General features: G+C 36.8%; 1 protein-coding gene across 6 annotated transcripts in view; it reads left to right on the top strand.

Moving 5' to 3' along the window:
* The window catches only part of ncoa2 (nuclear receptor coactivator 2), a 119,846-nt gene that overhangs the window by 52,101 nt on the left and 45,616 nt on the right, over window positions 1-22,129 (top strand). For all 6 annotated transcript variants that reach the window (XM_051882775.1, XM_051882774.1, XM_051882776.1 and 3 more), the window contains 5 exons: window positions 1,799-1,903; window positions 3,546-3,718; window positions 12,150-12,253; window positions 18,764-18,941; window positions 20,590-20,772. In XM_051882775.1, coding sequence (XP_051738735.1) covers window positions 1,815-1,903; window positions 3,546-3,718; window positions 12,150-12,253; window positions 18,764-18,941; window positions 20,590-20,772 — 727 coding nt within the window. In that variant the 5' untranslated portion in view covers window positions 1,799-1,814. The remainder of the gene's footprint in view (window positions 1-1,798; window positions 1,904-3,545; window positions 3,719-12,149; window positions 12,254-18,763; window positions 18,942-20,589; window positions 20,773-22,129) is intronic.

Genomic DNA, 22,129 nt, shown 5'->3' with positions numbered 1-22,129 from the left:
CTTAAAATGTAATAAATGTATATATTTTTTGTTCTGCCATTATTTTATAACATCATATATTATCATAGTGCAAAATGGTATTACAGTTATGTGTAGAAGTCGTTGCTTTGTTATGAGAAAGAATGTACGGAAAAATGAATTTCATTGATGTCATTCGACATAACCAATATAGAGGGACCATTTTGGATCAAGTCGTGCGTTCAATATCATGTGACAGGATGTGACATCATTCAGACACCTGATAAGGACCATAAATATATACATGTACGTGTGTGTATTTATATATACATAATAATTATACACGGCACACACATATATTATGTACAAACAAACTTTTATTTTGGATGTGATTAATCGCTATTAATTGTTTAACAGCACTATAAAAAATGTTTATTGATCGCCAAATAACAATTTGCAATATTACTGTTTTTACTGTATTTTTTATCAAATATGTGCAACTTTGGGAGAATCTAAGAGACTTGTTTTTCAAATATATAATATCATTGTGTATATATATATATATATATATATATATATATATATATATATATATATATATATATATATATATATATATAATCAGTTATGGAAAGTAAGATTTCTTTTTTTTTTTTTTTTTTTTTTTTTTAAGGTCCCATATGTGCCTTTTAATGTTGCACACTATTATTAAAAAGCCTCGTTCAATAATTTATATGAGATCATTTTCCCCTAGTGATAGGACACATTTCTCTCTCTCTTTCTCTCATCATATCGAGAACAGTACTACATGATGAAATGTACTAGTTTTCTCTCTCGTGGGAATTCCCAGTTTTTGTGAAACATGGTTCAATAAGGCACACAAATGTGAATGGAAAGTGAAACTACAGTACATATTGTAGCACATGTTGGAAAGATAAATGGCTGTGTCTGTATTTGTTGGGGCTTGTTAAATGAAAATTTGCATGCTCAACAGTCTTTTTGTGCTGTACAATATACAGCACATTGTGTTCTCTCATTCTCTGACCCCTTACTCTCTTTACTTCTCACCACTCTCAAACTCATACTTTCGTGTTACTTCCACTTTTCTTTCATTGCTCTGCCCTCTCTTTTTTCTCGCTCGGTCCCAGGGGACGCCCATTGTCGCACAATATAATTGAATCCCTTTTCCGTTCCATTTTCTCTCATTTTCATTTTCACAGGCATCCTTACGCCTCCCAGCATCAACCCACATCTTCAGTATATGACCTCTGAACACAACCCCTAAGCCTTCTCGCGTTTAATTATCTCTAATTAGTAATTAAATTTTTTTAGTCCGTTGTAAAGAGCCATTAAAGACTATATTAATTGATAAGGAATTTATTTTAGAGATTGCAAGCTGCCAAGGTGAGTGTTTTCAGGCACTCAAAGCCAAAGCAAAGAAAAAAATCTCCAAAAAATTCTTATAAATCCCTTATAGATTTATTTTAACCACAAGTACCTAAATGACTGATTGATTCCACATGAATCTCTCTCAGAAGAGCCGTTTGGCTTGTTTGCAAATCGTCAGGTGCTCAATTTCATGACGTTATGATGCTTAACTGCAAGTGTTTGAACTGTTAAACAGATCTATATCCACTGGCTTTCTCGAAACACATTAGGAATAGTTGGCACAGTGTGTTGTTATTTAACCTGTTCAGGCAATATGACATATTTCATTGGTCCACCCCTTTAAATGTTGCAATGAAGCTTAAACATAAGCTAAGTGTGTTCATTTGTCAAGCCTACCTACAGATGATGTGTCCTTTGAGCATATCTCTTATGTTGACATTCTCTCCAATAGGTGATATGCATTGAAGATGAGTGCTGTCGGGGAAAACTCGTCGGACCCTGCCAGGTCAGAGGGTCAGAAGCGTAAGGAATGCCCATCAGACCTTCTGGGTCCAAGGTACCTCACACATCATGCAAACTGAACAGCAGGTTACAGTGAACTCTGAAACTGCATGCTTTGCAGTATACACATTTTTAGTTTGTATGTAAAACAGAGTGAATTTCACAGTGTCTACACTATGAACCGCTGAACTGCAGTAATCTTGAGCAGGCCTCCCACAGGTGGAGCTCAGCCTAGATAATACACGTTTCTATATAAAGCCCTTTTCCACTGAGTCAGGAAACATCAGTCTATATAATTCATTCACAGGAAGGAGCTATACATGCTCTCTTTATTGACACAATTTTGATTAACTGCTGAAGATGCAGAGCAGCAAATTGAAATTGCAACATGTTAAAGGGTTAGTTCACCCAAAAATGAAAATTCTGTCATTTATTACTCACCCTTATGCCGTTCCACACCCATAAGACCTTCGTTAATCTTCGGAACACATATTAAGATATTTTTGTTGAAATCCGATGGCTCAGTGAGGCCTGCATAGCCAGCAATGACATTTCCTCTCTCAAGATCCATTAATGTACTAAAAAAATATTTAAATCAGTTCATGTGAGTACAGTGGTTCAATATTAATATTATAAAGCGACGAGAATATTTTTGGTGTGCCGAAAAAACAAAATACGACTTATATAGTGATGGCCGATTTCAAAACACTGCTTCAGGAAGCTTCGGAGCGTTATGAATCAGCATGTCGAATCATGATTCGGATCACGTGTCAAACCGCCAAACTGCTGAAATCACGTGACTTTGGCGCTCCGAACCGCTGATTCAACACGCTGATTCAACACGCTGATTCATAACGCTCCAAAGCTTCATGAAGCAGTGTTTTGAAATCGGCCATCACTATATAAGTCGTTGTTTTGTTTTTTTGGCGCACCAAAAATATTCTCGTCGCTTTATAATATTAATATTGAACCACTGTACTCACATGAACTGATTTAAATATGTTTTTAGTACATTAATGGATCTTGAGAGAGGAAATGTCATTGCTGGCTATGCAGGCCTCACTGAGCCATCGGATTTCAACAAAAATATCTTAATTTGCGTTCTGAAGATTAATGAAGGTGTTACAGGTGTGGAACGGCATGAGGGTGAGTAATAAATGACAGAATTTTCATTTTTGTGTGAACTAACCCTTTAAAGGTTGCACAGACGGAACATTAGGAACTGTTGTCTTTTTTGCAATGATTGTTTAGATTTTTTTATCCTGATGCCATAGAAGGGTTGTCTAAAGGCTGTTCACACTTTAAACATGGACAAAAGTGACATGGCACCTTAAATGCAATGTATCATCCAAAGTCACCCAAGGATGTGTGCAACATTTTAAAATGTCACAGACTGATTGAAAAAATGTGTGAATTTTCAACAAATAATCAGGCTAAATATCTGTCACAAAATATAGTGATTTTCTTGATTTATTGTTGAAGGTGGCGAATTTGTTACAAATGTGTTTGCTTTGATGGCAAGATGGTAGATCACTTAAATTTATGCCAAATTTTTCCATATTTTTTTATATCTGTTAGTCTTTGAAACTTACAAACTGAGGAAACCATGATATTTTCCATTGCGGTCATGTACAGGTCTGATTGAAGTTGTATTTTTGCTTTTTTAGTCAGAAATATTTTTTTGTTTCTCTTCACAGTCCCAAACGAAGCACTGAAAAACGTAACCGGGAACATGAAAATAAGTACATAGAGGAGCTTGCAGAGCTGATTTTCGCAAACTTCAATGACATCGACAACTTCAATGTCAAGCCTGACAAATGTGCAATCCTAAAGGAAACCGTAAAACAGATTCGTCAAATTAAAGAGCAAGGTAAGAATCTTCTTTGAACTCCCTGTTGAAAAAAAAACAGCATATGCTGGTTATTTATGTTTTGAAGCATGGAAGCTGGTGTGAACTGGTTTATGCTGGTCAAGTGCTGGTCCTGAGCTGGAGCTAGTTGCTTAGGACCAGCACTTGACCACCTTGAACCAGCTCATGACCAGCATAAACCAGCTAAGGACCAACTTCCATGCTTCAAAACATACCTAACCAGCATATGCTGGTTTTCGCATAATTACTTGTCTTTACACCATTACACCATTTTCCCCAAAATAAACCTTCCTAAGTATAAACTCTGAGGTATGACAGTGAAAACATAATCTCTACATAGTGCTACATTCACTGAGGTTTAGCATATTCAGACCTTTGCGTTAAGCTAGAAGATATTAGGAGCCAACACAGACTTCAGAAGACTTCAGACGTGTGTAGGCATTTTCAGGTTGTTTGTGAATGTTTGGCCTGCCATTAGATCTTGAGAAAGAGCTTTGTCAAATCAGCCATAGATTCCAGATTGGCTTTCATCAGGTTCCTAGACAGATTAGCATCATGCTAACCACAAGCGGAAACCAAACACAAGATTTAATTAGAAGTCACAGTTTCTTTTCTTTTCTAGATTTTTTTCATTTTTCCAGTTGTCTTGAGTTATCAGGGATTTTTTTTTGTCTGTGAACTCGTTTGTTCTTTTTCTGCAGTGATTTGTATTCAGATGCTTGTTAGCATGTTGTGATTGTTAGCATGTTATGCTTTTACTTAAAGTTATACGGATGAATGTATATCTATACATTGCATCCTCTCTCTTCCTGTGACAGGAAATATCTTGAATTAACTTAACTTCCTTAAAATTCTCTTGTTATAGCACAAAATAATATAGACTGCTATAGATTTATATAAAACATAAGATTGGCTTACTCTGCCAGTGTGTGTTTTTGCCCAAATTAACATCTGTTGTTTTTAACCGACGAGACTAGTGCTGCATCCAAAATTACATACTGTATAGTAGGTACTGCTTTTGTTTTGAAACTTACTTCATGACCATTAAAAAAGTATGTTCTATATAGTATGAATGTGTGTAGTATGAATGAAATTCAGATGTACTACATCCGCCATGTTGTTACTGTCATGTGACCTGTGGCCTCATGGAATTAAGTGTCCATCAAATGCGCACTTCAGAATCTCTGCAGTAGTACTAGATCATCTGGGTGCTTTTCACCTTTTTTTTTATTTTTTTTATTTTTTTATTTTAATTCTATGTATTTTAGCATACTACTCTTTTGGCATACTGTTTTCTGCATAGGCCTAACATACAGTAGGGAAGTATTTGATATTCGCAGCATAGGTGCTAGTTTGACGTGTGTATCTGCATTGATTCTGACTGGGCTGTGATGGAGATTGTTTGTGACGTACTGAGCTCTAGGTTATGTAATGCTGAGCAATGGTCGGCGTCTGCTGTGTCGTCTTTTACCCCTCCTTCACCTCTCCTCTCCTCTGCTACGCTCAATGCTGCACGGGCACAGCATCACACACTGCTCTAACACTGTTTGTACAGTCTCAAACCGCCTCCAAAGACCCAAATGGGCCTGTTTTGCCTGTAAACAAGGCCTCAAGTGTAGAGCACAGCAGACAGCTTTCCTTGTAAAGGACGCACAACATCATTGACACTCACAGGAAGCCCTTTAAAGCAGAAGCAGCTTTCTGCTGAAAATACAGTTTTAAAGGCTCACGATTCTATGTTCTTCACGTTTTATTCAGACCCATAACAACAAAAGTCTCTTTGAAGAGATGTTTTACTTTCATTTAGAGGTAGTGTAGTGATTTTAGTATGTGCTGGGTGAAATATATATATGATATGACTAATTTAAGTTACACAAGTATTACAAAGGGAATTTTATGAATTATTGTTTTAGTGTTTGTGAAACTGATAATGATCAACACTTAAATGGATAGTTCACCTAAAAAAAAAAAATCATTCCCAAACCTGCATGACTTTCTTTCTTACACAAACTGCACAGAAACTGACAGCCTCAAGCTGTGGTCACATTAGCAAAATTTTGTGGGCAAAAATTGTCTGTTGTCAGTAATGTTGCAACCGTTGCACAATCTGCATGGAGAACTATTTTGCTCTCACACAGAATTCCTAATTGTGTAAAATCCTTTTGAAATTGATTCAGATCACAAAAATTAGCTAAACAATGGTAAATGTGAATGCACCTTTAGTCACTATTCACTTTTATTGATGTTTTTTTTTTTTTCTTTTCCTCCACACAGTGAAAGTAAATAGTCACTAAACTGTCAGTTGACTAAAAACTCCTTTTTGGTTCCACAGAAGAAAATGTGAATGTTGCCATCATGAAAAATTGCCATCGTGATGTGAAGGTGTTGTGATTGGTTGCCAGGGTGTTACTATGTGGTTGCTACTGTGTTCTGAGTAGTTTTTTTTGTGCATTGCTATGCAGTTGATAGTAGAGTTGTCAAAAGTACCGACTTTGGTACCTATCGGTACTGAAATGTTAAAAATGTGACTCTTTGAGTGCTGTTGAGTGGATTCGTAAACACCTCTGATTGGGCATTGTGTTGACTCGGTCATCGGATATGTCTGTGAATGGCTTCAATGATCAACGCATGGCAGCGTTTGAAAGCACACAGAAGTGTTTGAATTTGAAAGCGTTTTGGGAGCGGGAGCGTTTGTAAGCAGGCGTCTATGGCCCTGTCCCAAATGGCACCCTAAAAACTCACAGCCTTCCTACGAGTCCACACTTTTGTGACATAATGTCGCTTTGACTGTCAGGAAGAAGTCTGCCGCAGAGCTCGCAAAAGTGCGCATTGAGGGTGCATATCGGTCGCAAAGGGGGCGCTCGCGAGCACCCTTCTGAAGCCTAAAATTGACAAATGGGACACCCTACGGTCTAGTGGACTTAACGGACACGCGCACACGGCAGCCATTGTAAGTCCACAAGACCGAAAGTGCATAGGCCCTGTTCCAAATGGCACACTTCTATCAGTGGACTGGTCCGCGATAGACGTCTGCTTTCAAACGCTCCCTGTGTAGGCGCTTGATGAAGAGCGTCATTGATGACTATTTACAACGTTTTTACAGCGTTGATCATTGAAGCCAATCACAGACGATGAGCTGTGAACACAATGGCCAATCAGAGGTGTTTACGAATCCACTCAACAGTGCTCAAAAGCGTCACATTTTTAAAGTTTCAGTACCGACTAGGTACCAAAGTCGGCACTTTTGACAACTCTAGTTGACAGGGTGTTATGGGTGGTTGCTCACATTTACTTATAGGTCAAAATATTAGCAAACCTTATTATAATATGCTATTCAGTAGTGCTGCATGATTTGGAGAATAAATAAATCGATTTTTCTGGTTAAAATTGTGATTTGCGATTTACAATGTGATTCATAAAACATGGAAAAAAATATGTTAACGATACCAAGTTTTTTCGATTGTTTTGTAGGGCTGCACAATTTGGCCCAAAATGTTGTGCTAATCTATTATTCTGACTAATAATAATAATAATAATAATAATAATAATTATTATTATTATTATTATTATTATTATTATTATCATTACTACTTATTATCATTATTGTTAAATAAAAATATTAAACCAAATAAGAAATATTAATATTGTAATAACTTTCATTATTAAAAATAAAAAATAGAGTATTTAAAGATAAATATAACTATAATAATTAGAAAATTATCATTTTTTATTTTACAGGAAACTTGTTTGAAAAATTGCAGGGTTTCCTGTTAACATACAAGCAGCCCATGACTACAGATAATTAGAAAACTAAACAATACTTTCGTTGGGAACTATATGTAGATTTTAGCTTGATAAAAATGTATTTTTTAAGAGAAGGCAGACTAGGGAATGTTGCGACTGATGTCACTGCCATTACACGATAATTAAGTTAGCCGTTTTGCTTTCTCCAATGGTAAGAGATACAGACCCTCTCATCTCCCTATAATATACAATCTCTGACCTTACTATCGCTGTAACTGAATAAAAAGATAGAAACGCTTTGATTGATTAAACATGAATATAGTAAACACACGACTACGACAATACATGGTTTATCTGTGTTCTTCAAGCCTTCTTGGGAATTTCCATGATAATAAAGTATATTTATAATGCAATGCTAATCAAACTAATCTAATCAATGCTAATCAAAATGCTATTTCAAACACTCGACTGACGTTATAAAGTGAAATTGAAGTAAAAATATGTCTTTTGTTGGACAAGAGCTTCATAAATGCTTCTTATGTTTGGAAAGTTTTTATGTTTGACGCATGTTGCTTTTTCAAATGCAGTGCCATTTGCTACTGATCACAAAGCCGCTCGTCACTAACCCGCTTTGTACATATTTATACAATTAAAAATAAAAACATAGCAGCTAAATTGCGATTTCGGTTTAATTTCGATTAATTTTGCAGCCCTGCTATTAAGCTAGCTATGCTAGCAAGCACGGCTAATAAATTGTGGCAGTAAACAGTTTCCTTCCTGTTTATATAGAAAACACAATTTGTTGGACATTTGCCTGAAAAAGGGTGTTTTTATTTCATAGGTCATCTGCTAGGCATTTAAAACCCAAAACTTGAGTTTCAAAACTGGATTATTCTTAATTATACCAGTTTAATTTGTTCATTAGTGAATCAGCGCTTATAAATTTAGAGACTGAACAACACCCAATAGATGACGTGATATGGAATCCTCCCATGGAGAGTCATCATGACCTAGTATCCATGATCAGGATCTGCACTGATTGGTCGAGAGCGGAGTCATGGGCAGGGCTTTGAATTGTGACTGATAGGTCAGATCCTAAAGGCTTCAGGAAACTCCATCTGCTGTTGAAGTGAGGGTCTGACCTGATTCACAGCTTTTCTGGAGATAAAACTGCCTTTTTTTTCCTGTTTGATGGGGATTGGCTGACAGAAAGGAAACCGTTTTGCAGCTGTGTTTGAAATGAGAGAGGGAATGAGTTATCACCGGACCTCTGGTGCAGCTGTGCTGGTTTACCAGTCCCTGCTGGGCACCACAAAGACCTGCTGACACACAACACGCTCACATCCACTCATCATCAGGAGTGTACGCATGCGTATCTCTCCCAGACACACATGCACATATACGGGAAGAGCAGCATGTGGAGCATCCCAGAACGGTCTGAGGGGGAGGCTGATGGATGGCCCTCTCTCTTTGCCATATGGCTACCCATCATGCCAGCACAGTTTGCCTCTCTATATTGTGTCCTCTGCAAGCCCAATGCATTCACTGATGATCCCGAGGACTATCTCCTTTAATGGATGGGTACAGACAGGAAGTTAGATTGGTCTAGGGAATTGTGGGATTGAGGATGTTTCACTGATGGCAGGAATTGCTAGTGTTATTTTAGGATTGTTTATATATTATTATAGTATTTATTAATATTTTAATTTTTTATTTTAATTTTAGTTCAAGCTGTATTAATTTTTATAAGTTTTTGTTTTTTAATATTTCTGTTTAGCTTTATTTTTATTTCAGTTTTAGTAATTTTAGTACTTCAACTTATTTTATTTCAGTTAGTTGCTAAACAATAGTCTTGCACAAAAAACATTATATAACACTTAATTTTAGCATTTACTCTCCCTTTTGAGTGTCATGGGCAAGGCATGCTGGGAAATAGAAATCCCAGCCCAGTTTCAGTTAAACTTAAGTTAGTCTAAATTAAAAGAAATGAGTTTATACAACTCAAAACAATGAAACCGTTCAGTTTACTGGAAATATGTCAGTTCTGTGAACTCAAAAGAAAAAGTTCTAAATACTCATAGCAGTTAATTTGACTGAACTAATTTGTTCAGTTTAAGTTTGTCCTGCTCAAATCAATTAAGTATTTTGAGCATTATGGTTTACAGTGCATGGCTTTTAATAGTGAAACTTTTGTTTTTGTAATTAGGCTCTCAAAAATTGTATAATAATTGGTTTTAGATTTATCAGCCAATATATCGGTTATCGGCTTTCAAATATAAAGAATTATAATTTATTATTATTGGCCAGAATTTTCATATCGGTGCATCCCTGGCAAAAATTTAAATTTATTATTATTTGTGGTGAAATATGTCCCAGACATGTTCTTTCTGAGATTCACTAATTTTCCTTCTAGATTTAGCTCCATCATAAGTGCTTTGTTTTGCAGCCAGCGTTGTTTACAAATCATGTCATTTTGTTGGGGAGAATGATGTTCTCCATTCTTTATATAATGGTTTGTTTGTGTCTGTGCCCGCGCATGAGTGTATTGACGGTTCCATTCATGTCCTGGCTGCATGGCTGTTATGTGAGGCTTCACATGCACCCATTTAGCCTGACATGCGTTGCTAAGGTCCGGATGCGTGCCATAACAACATGTCTCAACAAGCGCACGGCAGTATGAAAGAGTGAGAAAAGTGGTTTAAAAAGGTGCGTGTGTGCAATATAAAATTAAACGCTTTAGTGAGCAGGGAGAGAGAGAACTGCCCTTTCAAGAAATGCTAATATGCTCAAGCTAGCAAGACCACATGAAGTGTCTTTTAATGTAATTTGAAAATAAAACACTTAAACTCTGCAGGATCTAATGAAGGGTTTTAGGTTCTTATATGGAAATGTTGATGTTTCCAACCGAGGACTGAGTTTCGGACAAAATTACCGTATTCACTTAGTAGGGGAGACAGAGTAAGCAGTGCCAATTTATGCTTAACTTGTCCTCTATTCAAGGAGAAAGGAGACTGAGGTAAAACTAATGCACCTAATTGTATTTCAGGATGTCTGCTATCAACACAAATTAGAATAATGTAACTATAACTAAAGGCGATAGAAATATGGGGTTAGCAAGGGGTTAGTTGAATCATTGAAACAATATGCTCATGTTCATTTTTAAATAAAAAGATGAACATGAAAGGAAAAACAATTTAACAATGTTCTGTGTCATTCCAAGTCTAATTTTATTGCAAATTATTCACGTTTTTTTGTTTAAAGAAATTCTGGGAAGATTTTTTTCCCATTTTCTTGCTTTAGTGTTTTCCATTGAGACCAATGTAATAGTATTTCCTGCATTTAGAGACAAAACTCATCACTATGGTTTGAAGCACTGGCACAGCTTACCCTGTAGCTTCTGGCACACTTTACCCCGCAGCTGTCATTTTGGGAAAAATACTTCATTTAATAATTCATGGCAAATCTTTAGCCAAATAATTTAATTGGTTTTATACACTGGTAATTCATCAACATGAATCATATTTCATATCACTTGCTTTGACATCAAATTTGCAAAGTAGAACATATATTATGGCATGCAAAAATCAGCATAAAAAATGTTTTTGTGTCTTTTCTCATGTGCATCTCAATCACAGGCAGCAATACATTATTGATCTTTTCCCAATATATGATCACATGACAGTAATTGTGTACGTCCTATGCACCCTTTTTCTTTTAACTAGGGCTCTAAAGCTATTAAAATTTTTAATCTAATTAATTACACAATGCGTAATTAATCCAATTTGGCTAAAACTTACCCCCCAAAAGATAATTTAAAGTCATTATTGTGTTAAATGAGAAAAGCATCAAATAGACATTACAAAAACAAAGAATTTATTAATTATTATTTATAAACTTTTAGGCTACAACGGCCATGAGGTTGAGTAAATGATGACAGAATTTGTGAGTGAACTATACCTTTAATGGATTTTTTTAATAATATGTAATTTTTTTAATTTTTTTAATTTTTTTTATGAAATAATACTCTAAAACTGCCAGTAGGTAGCGGAAAATGTCTAAATGAGTAAGTCATGGAGTCATTCATTCATTCGATTCGTTCAAATGTCTGAATTATAGTAAATGATTCTCTTTATGAATGAGCCATTGAATGAGCCACCCGATTCGTTTAAAATGCAAATTCATTCAGAAACACCACTGTGTTGCTCGGAGACGCACAATCGTTCTGCTGTGGCTTTATATGTAATGTTTTAATTGACAAAAACAGACAATATTGTGTCTAAAATATAACACAATATTAACTTCTTATTTATTGAACTGTTGTATAAAATCAGAATCACTGTTGCTTGAAACAAAAACAGCACTCATGTGATATTGCACTTGTTGCTTGTGTGATATTGCTTAACTATATCATATGATATAAATATGAGACAAACTCATACAGGGACATTTTTGCCCCAATATCTTGAATTTTTTCTGCATCATGTTCGTCACCATCAACTTAATGAAATGTCAGATGACCTACGTGGAGGCGGGGCGACTGCGTTAAACGTGTTAATAATTTTAACACGTCAAATCTACAGCCCTACTTTTAACATAAAATAGCAAAATTATAGTGGAATGTGATGTTGATGTTCTGTAATGCACTCATATTTCATTTATTCTCTCTTTATATATTTCTCTCCTGCAGAAAAAGCGGCTGCAGCCAATGAGGATGAAGTGCAGAAGGCTGATGTGTCGTCGACAGGCCAAAGTGTTATTGACAAAGATGCCCTTGGACCAATGATGCTTGAGGTGGGTCTGTTGTGCTGTGTGTTTACTAGGTTACACAGAACATGCAGGCAGACATGCATGAGGAAGAGCCAAGCAGCAACCATGTATGGGTGACAGAGTCATAGTGAATGCCTTTTTGTATGCGTTATAAAAAAGAATGTTGTGTTAAAAATTTGGCAGCCATTTGATGTTTAAATTTCCAAATTCCTCTATCCTTTTGCTGAATAAAGACCTCATGAGCTGACAGTTGAGAAGCACAATTTTTGGCATGAAAAACATGCTCAAGCATAATGATGTGTCTCTGTGAAGCAGTGTTATTTTAGTATTATTTATATACTATTATAATAGTATTTATTAATATTTTAACTTAGCTTTTATTTTTATATTAAGTTGCTTTGCTTTTGTTGTTATAAATCTATATAGCATTCATTTATTTCAGTTTAGTTGTAGTAATTTTAGTACTTGAACATTTTAATGTAAGATTTTTAAGTTTAAATTTTTCATCTAATGGTGCGTTTACACGACAACAATGTACTAAAAATGGAAAAGTTTTTCTTGCGTTTTTGAAAAGTTTTGCGTACAGGTGACAAAATTGTCAAAATGATCCCTGTTCACATGGATTCACAAAAACGACTAAAAATGCTGTATTATGCATGCCAGGCCAGTAGTTGGCGATGTCACTAAAGAAACGCTATGCGGCAATAGACTGAATTCGTAATTCCTATGCGCATGACGTCACTGATTTCACAAATTTGCATTTTTGTAGTTTACAAGGAGACGATAATGGTATCATTTTCAAAAACGTGCACTTTGAAACCCCTTTTCAAAAGTTTGCATTTTCAGGCCCCCCAAAAGCAGTTGTCGTGTAAATGAATGGCCAAAATGCATAAAAAATTTCCGTTTTTAGTTAAAAACGGTGTCATGTTAACACCCCCTAAAATGTATTTATTTTTTCTGCTTTATTTCAATTGCAAAAACTAATGCATGGCATTAGTTGTAGTCTTACTTAACGATAACAATGCTATGAATCTGAAGTAATGTTCAAACAGTGGAATATTGTTTTTAATTCTGCAGTGTGGATAGCCCCGCCCACATTAAAGGAACAGTTCACAGGAACAGAATTAAAATTTCCTAATAATTTACTCACCCCCATGACATCCAAGATGTTTGTCTTTCTTTCTTCAGTAGAAAAGAAATTAAGGTTTTTGAGGAAAACATTCCAGGATTTTTCTCCATATAGTGGACTTCAACAGCTACCAATGGGTTGAAGGTCCAAATTGCAGTTTCAAAGGGCTCTACACGATCCCAGCCAAGGAATAAGGGTCTTAACTAGCGAAACAATCGGTCATTTTCTAAAAAAAATAAAATAAAAAATTATATACTTTTTAACCACAAATGCTCGTCTTGCACTGCAATGCGATGCGCCACGCATTACATAATCACGTTGGAAAGGTCACGCGTGACTTAGGCGAAAGTACCGATCCAGTGTTTACAAAGCGAACGTGTAAAGACTAAGTCAAACGGCCTTTACAAAAAAAAGTAAAGCAATGATGTCGGCCGATTTTGAAGTTGGAGGTGAAAATGAGATGGAGTTTTTCACCCTACCGCGGTACTTCTGCCTACGTCGCGCGTGACCTTTCCAACATGATTACATAATGCATGGCTTTTGTGCTTAAAGTATATACATTTTTATTTTTTAAAGAAAATGACCAATCGTTTTGCTAGACAGGACCCTTATTCCTTGCCTGGGATCATGTAGAGCCCTTTGAAGCTGCACTGAAACTGCAATTTGAACCCGTTGGTAACTGTTGAAGTCCACTATATGGAGAAAAATCCTGGAATGTTTCATTTCTTTTCTACTGAAGAAAGACAGTCATAAACATCTTGGATGACATGGGGGTGAGTAAATCATCAGGAAATTTTAATTCTGAAGTCAACTAATCCTTTAAAATGTAATTTCACGTAACTACATCAAACATCAGATATGCTGTTTGGCCATGATGGCAGTTTTTCATTCATAGTGCACGAACTTGAACTTGTGTTGGCTCAAGCAATGGTGTGAGTTTGGGGTGGAACTGTCTGTTTGTCTTACCAAAGACATTGCAACGCAGTCTTTATTTTTCCAAATCTGTTGGCTGATGAGTTGAGGGTGAGAAAAGAGTGATAAAAATACATTTTTATTTTTGGGTGAACTACCCCCTTAAATAACAGTTCAACTCTCTCTAGAGCAAACGAACAACTTTCGTCGGTCGGCCGAGCAGGCAGGACGCCCAGCTCTGAATGAATCCACCCATCCAGCCGCTCCATCTTCCTCTCACACCCTCTCCTCTTTGGGGTATTTATAGCCTCCGAGGTCCTCCGTCACCGAATCAACACGAAGCGGATGCCAAATATAGCCTGCGTGCTTGTGCGCTTGATCTTCCATCTGTTTGAAACGGCCGAAGGAAGGGACAATTCACACCCACACGCTATAATGCACCTAATTAAAAACCACTTGTGACAAAGGGCCAGAGAGGGGGGAAACTCAGCCGACTGCCCTTTTCCACCCGACACCCATAACAGCCCCTCCAGTGTCGCCCGGGCACACACACTCACCGAAACACCTCGCACACACTTGTGCACACAAACAGGCCTTGTGCAAAGCTTTCGCAGTGCTGCACGGCCCCCTGCCCCAGTGAAAAACCCCATTGTTTGGTGGTGGAAGCTGAAGTGTGAGCAGCCATAGGATCTGCTAAAGCAGCTTTGTGTTCTTCGAAGCAGTGTGTGGGGATTTGTGGCCAAGCTCGGTGTGCCACTGGCTGTGTGTCCGTTTTCGGTGTCCGCACCTCACGATGAGCTTGGACCCAGTCTCTCCTTTGTATAGGAAGTTATGCAACCTCCCACAGCGGGACAGTGAGGACGGGCTGGGCCAGGCCCACCCAGCTCCATTCATGTTGCAATACACGTCCATCAGCACATTTTACAGAGTTGCATAAGTTTGGCTAAATAAAGGTGGATTTGGCATTCTTCCGTGTTTACTCTGCGATGTTTGCTGAATGTGCCCACCAGATGGCCACATCTAGAGCAGTGCACAAACAGGGACTTGTGGGCTTTTTTTCGCTCACTCCCTCTCTCTCCTTTTCCGTCCCTCGCTTTATCTGCTCTCTGGAGTATGTACGTTTGTTCTTTACTTCTCTTGAGTGTTTTTTGTTTTTTTCACGGCAGAGTGTTTGTGAAATAATTCTCTGCGTTAAGAAGAGTCGATGTGTTTGTTTTGCTGATAAAAAGATTTAGAGCTTATTACGCTTCGCCGCAGATTAAAGAATGATTTCCGAGCTGCTGCTCCACATTCTAAAACAAACAGCAGCTTTTATAGCGATCGCTATAGGCCCTCAGGGGCCCGACTGCATTCAGAGGCCTAATTGACACCATCTTGATAGGTAATGCTTGACTTAAGGCTGTGTTCTTTCAATTAAGACTCGTCAATATCATTTCTGTCACGCTATGAAGCGCTGAGATTCGGGAGGGCTTTTTTTTTGCCGACACAAGCAGGCAAGAAGGTTCATCTTCGCACAGACAAACACATTAAAGATCTCAAGGATGCTACTTCTGAGTAGAGAAGATTAGAGATTAGAAGTATTTCTAATCTCTTTTTTATATAATAATTTAATTTATATATAATTGTATTAATTTATGTAATAATATTATATTTTAATAAAGATTCATTTTATAAACTCGACTTTTACTAGGGATGTCCCGATATCCATAAAGTGATAATTAATTTTGTCGGTAACACTTTTATTTTACAGTGTCATTGTTGCATATGTTACATGTAGTTACTATTGTAATAACTATAAATTATGCATAATTACATGCAACTAACTCTAAACCAAACCAAATCCTAAACCTATAGTAAGTACATGTAGTTACTTAATATTACTCAGTACTTAAATGTACGTATAATTACAGTGTAACAAAGATACCTTAAAATAAAGTGTAACCATTTTGTCTTATGGCTGATAACCAATAAATAGCTGATATTATTATTCTACACTCTTTTGTCAAAATAAACAAAAAATAAAGTGGCAAAAACTTCATTCTAAATGCTACAGGTGAATTTAAGCATGACAGCATATGTATAAATAAAATGTTTCGTATGAAAAATTAATATTTAGATTTTCTAAATATTACATTTAAAGGCTCGCTGAAGTGTCTTGGAACGCACAGCATTATTCAGTGTGTTGACGTAATTTCAACTGAAACAGGAAGACAGGGTGATATATCGAACAGCCCGCCCCTTTTTTTAAAATAGCCAATAGCGTTTCGTTTATATCACAGCTCGGCCAGAGCTGTTAAACTCAGTAAAACCTCTGTTTCCTTTTAATATCTAACTGTTTAACCTCCTAATCTCCTCTGTATCACTTCAAAATATAGCATTCTGTGCAGAATTCAAATGGGTCCGATACCTTTCGTGGTCTGAGCTGACTCGCAGATATGATCCGCTCTGTGCTCTCGTGTCCCTGGGCCAGAGCAGACTGTGCTCGCGCTGCGGCGGTTCACGTTATACTAACGCGAAACCAGACTTCATTTGCGTCAATGGAAAGTATATTTACACTGTCTGAATCGTTCCCTATTCTCTATATAGTGCACTATGTGCCATTCACCATGTAGAAACTAGTAAATGTGTGAATAAATGACCGATTTCAGCCCCAGCTTCAGTGTCTGTTGATTGTGTATGAGGGGGCGGGACTTCAGATTCTAGAGAGCATTTGATTGGACAGAAGATTTGATGAGAAGCTGAAGTGCGGTGTGATGTCATGAAAATCCGTGATCCATTTTAGCGAAAGTAAGAGATGAAGAGAAGTTTTGAATGCTTATATCTCCTAAATGTGAATTTTGTCATTGTTTTGGAACACACCAGCTTATTCATAACATTAAGGCTAACATATTCATACTAAAAGCTAAAAAACTTATATTTTGATTTCAGGGGGGCTTTAACAAAAGTGAACATTTATTTTATTTTTTTTATTTTTTCGGTAAGGATGCATTAAATTGATCAAAAATGACAGTAAAGACTTTTACAATTTTTATTTCAAATAAATTCTGTTCTTTTGAACTAAAATATTAAGTAGCACAACTGTTTTCAACATTGATAATAATAATAAATGTTTTTGAGCACTAAATCAGCATATTAGAATGATTTCTGAAGGATCATGTGACACTGAAGACTGGAGTAATGATGCTAAAAATTCAGCTTTACCATCACAGGAATAAATCACTTTTTCTTTTTCTTCTATTTTTAATTGTAATAATATTTCATTACTATTTTTACAGTTTTTTTTTTTTAATCAAATAAATGCAGCCTTGGTGAGTATAATGGCACTTTTCCACTGCATTGTACGGTTCGGTACGGCTCGATACGGCTCACTCTTTGGCACTTTTCCACTGCATGGGACGGCTCGGTACAGAACGGTACGATTCTAAATGTGACGTGTAAACACTGCAGATCACTGATTGGTTAGAGAGAATCGTCACTAACTGCATCATTGGATTTAAAACACGAGACACCAAACCTGTTAGATTTAAATTGTCAGTATCAGCCATCGCAGTATCATTTGTTCGTGAAATGACTTGTTTTAAATGACTGTCGCATGCAACTTGGAAAAAAGAAATGGCTCGTGGTCAGTAGTCGAGGTGCAGACTCGTTGGTAGACGAGGAGCAGATCCACGGTAGTAGAGGCGGCGCAACTATAATAATGATCAGTCTATAATCCCACCCACTTTGAAGCGTTAATAACTGCAATGGAAAAGCAAACCGAAAGTAAAGCGAGCCGTGCCGAGCCGAGTAGGACCACGCAGTGGAAAGCGTCATATGAGACTTATTTCAAAGACATTAAAAAACTTTTGAACGATGGTGTATATCCAGTATTCGCAATACCACTGCATAAAAAACTCTAATATCAATATATAATGTATCCCTTCTTAAGACGCCTTCACTGCACCCGTCAGGATATGCAACACAAGTATGCAGTCTAATAGAGCCGTACCCTGTAATCTGCATTTAAAATGAGGAAAAACAGTTGCTCAACTTCCCCTGTCTGTCTGTCTGCCTGACAGTATCGCTCCGAGAGGAAGCCCGTTAAAATCACCTCCTAACTGCAACTGATGAGATCTTCTTGTTTTCCTGCAGCTAATTACTTCATTATGGTTTACCTGAATTGAGAAGCGAAAACGCTGTTGAATCATTATGTTCAGCCTGTTGTTCAAACCACTCAATCAATCTTAAGGCCATGAATTCAGACTCATGCCGTAACCCCCTTGACTTCACTTGATCTGTTGTTTGGAGAGTCTACAAGGACTCCTGCCTTTTCTGGATGGCTTTTTGTTTTGTTTCTGCTGGTTATCGCATCTTCGTGATTGAATGGTTAAGCTCTCAGATGGGCATGTGCTTTAGTCTGTATGTCTGCTTGTGCTCGTCATATAATGGTACTGGTGTTTTTAGCTGCACGTTTGTGCTCACAGTACCAATAGCTTTGTGTTTTTCTCCTCCAGGCCTTAGACGGTTTCTTCTTCGTGGTGAACATGGAGGGGAACATCGTGTTTGTGTCAGAGAACGTGACACAGTACCTGCGGTATAATCAGGAAGAGCTGATGAACACCAGTGTGTACAGCATCCTGCATGTAGGAGACCATACAGAATTCATCAAAAACCTCCTGCCCAAGTCACATGGTGAGACTCTTTCTGTTTTCCATTCATTATTTCCTTCCCATTTTGCTATTTTCATTTCTTTTTCACTTCTAGCAAGTCTACTTTTCAGGAAACACTTATTCCTCAACACTCAAGTGTAGCATTACTAGAGCAGTTATGCTTTCCATCCTGCGATTATATTAATCAGATTGAGCATTAAGAACTGGGATTTACAGAAAGGAATATCAAAATCTCCTCCTCCCCCAGTGGCGGTAGAAGGGAAGGTCACATGCAGAGGTGAAAGAGAAGAAAGACTCATGACTAGAAACCATGTCGTTATTGGTTGAAATTATATATTCAGCCAGAAAACACTCATTGGTTATGGTTCTCACGCTGAAATTCTAATCCTACTCTGTATTGCCTAGCTTTAAACATTAAATATGTTCTGAATGATTGTGGTTTTGTTGTTCTACTCAGCATTTTGCACTCTTGATAATTTCTTGAGGCTGTCATTATAAGTTAGCTGTTGCTTTAATAAATTTAATGGCTTTCGATGATTTAAAAACTGAAGTTTAAGGGGTGTTCACACTAGCCAGCTTTTCGTCCATGTATTTTGATGTGAATTGTATGATATCACATAAAAATACTGGATGGAAACAGCAAGAAAATTTTCAAACTGCACATAAAAAGAAATGTAAACGCTTACTTGAAGTGGATGAAATGTTTTATTCGGTAACAAAACATCAGCATGAACTAAGATGGAAAAACATTTGCAGAATAATTTACTAGATATATGTTGAAAAATTTACATGATTTTGCCTCAAATTTTTGACACATTTTTGCCGGAAGTGATGATTTTGTTGCGATAAGTTGCAAAAGTTGTGACGTACATCCGAATGTAACAGATTATTTAAAAGATAAAATATAGGACGTGAACTTGATCAAATGGAAGTTGAGCTTCCATAGGAATGAACTTAAAACACTTGCTCCGAGCCAGTGGACACACACTGTTATGAATGCCCATGCGGCCGTTCGCATTTTACTTTCGCTTTCAAATTAGCGCCAATTTGGGTCGGCAGTTGCTTGAATGGTGGGTTAATTATTATTCTTAATGAAAAACACAACAACAAAACAGTACAATGACAACAAACTGGCTTTTACATTTCGATTTGAAACCAAATCTTCTGTCATCGTCTGGTAAGTCAGCTCCTCACTCTCGTGATAAATGAAATCTGGCTGCTGATCTGTGCTGCAACTCTCGTTCGTCTCACGCTGCATTGAGCAGACACATTCAGTTTTTAATTGAAATGTCTGTTCTCTGAACTAAATGATTTTTATTAGTGATTTTAAAAAATCAAAACGACGGTGGGGGGCGGTGCCAAGTCACCAAGTCACTATACTTCAGAATTTTCTGTTTATCTTGAAGTAACAGGCAGATCACATGAACACTCTCATTGGTAGTCATTGAATTAGTGCACATTTTAGATGTAAACTTTGTCTCATCGCTAACAGTCTCTGTCTCTCATGTTGCTTCACATCGCCAGCTCTTGTTGAAAATTAATGACTTCCAGTCCCTTGCTGCTGTAAATCACTGTCAGTGTGAACACCCCTTTATTCAGTAAGGAAAAGTTAGGGAATGCTGGTTCAAATGAGTGACAGTGAGTGATGTCTATTTACTTCCCTCCCACAGTGAACGGAGTGCCGTGGTCCAGCGAGAATCCTCGGCGGAACAGCCACACCTTCAACTGCCGCATGCTCGTGAACCCTCACAGCGAGGCCGAAGAGACGCAGGATCACGAGGCACAGCAGAAATATGAGACTATGCAGTGTTTTGCTGTGTCTGAACCAAAGTCCATCAAGGAGGAGGGAGAGGGTGAGCCATGGTTTCTTAAAACACACTTAAGCCACATGAACAGTACTGAAACTCTAGATTTAATGCTTCAAAGGGTAGCAGGAAGCTTCAGCCAAGCAATGTGACTACTTCCCTTTCATTGAGCTGAGCATTCATTTGTCAACTGGCCCACAAACAAGCAGATTTTAACCTACAGTTTGTTCAAATTATTTTTTGGCTCCAGTGGATGAGAATTGTTGTCTTTATCGACAGTTGTCATTAGGTGCTGCCGTCGAGTGATCTCGTTACCATCAAGGGCAGTGGTAATTTAACATACACTACCATTCAAAAGTTTAGGGTCGGTAAGATTTTTGTTTTTTAAAGATGTTTTTTTATGCTCATAAAGGCTGCATTTATTTGATCAAAAATACAGCAAAACGGTAATATTGTGAAATATTATTGCAATTTAAAATAACTTTTCTATTTAAATATATTTTAAAATGTAATTTATTCCTGTGGTAGCAAAGCTGAATTTTCATTACTCCAGTGTCAGTATCACATGATCCTTCAGAAATCATTCTAATTTGCTGATTTGGTGCTTTACATTTCTTATTATTATCAGCGTCGAAAACAGCTGCTTAATATTTTTATGGAAACAGAGAAAAAATGTTTTTTTTATTTTTTTTTTTAAATAAAAAATCTTGCTTACCCCAAGCTATTGAACTGTAGTGTACCATGGTATATATCAGAGCTCCATGGTATTACCATTTGATAGCATCACTGTACCAATGTATTGTTACAGTACTTTTCTATAAGAGTTTGGTGACTTTTTTTAAAAAATAATTTCATATATTTTTTTGTCACTTTGTTGCTTTATGCTTTGAGTGCTGAACAGAAATAATGCATCACATTTTCATAATCATCATATCGTGAAACCCCTTGCAGTTTACCACACTGTACAGGTGAAGGTCCTTTATGGACTTATACTTAACTTATTCTGAATTTGAGGTCAATTATGGTGGCCATATAGAAGTCATTTGAATGTGTGTTGGTCTAACTTGCTAGGAATGGTGTTTTTTTTCCCATCTGAAAAATCTAGCTAAACAAATTTATTGTTGGCATTAGGATATCAAACTTTGAAAATGTCATTTTTTGACTGTACACCACAAATCTTAACCATCTGGTGCTTTTTTTTTTATATTTATATTTTAAAAATATATATATTTCAATGAAATGTATGTACTATATTTTAGTTCAATAATGTTTTTTTTATTTAATATTTTGTATTTTTAGGGGATTTTATGGTACTAAATTATATTTACGCTGTCCATTTATCCATTTATTCACTTTTTCAGCATAGACCTAAAAATGAAATTTCCAACTTAAACTGTCATAAATT

Source organism: Ctenopharyngodon idella, chromosome 23 (assembly GCF_019924925.1).
Source record: "Ctenopharyngodon idella isolate HZGC_01 chromosome 23, HZGC01, whole genome shotgun sequence".
In the NCBI taxonomy this organism is placed as follows: Eukaryota; Metazoa; Chordata; class Actinopteri; order Cypriniformes; family Xenocyprididae; genus Ctenopharyngodon; species Ctenopharyngodon idella.
This window is presented reverse-complemented; position numbering and strand designations above follow the sequence as displayed.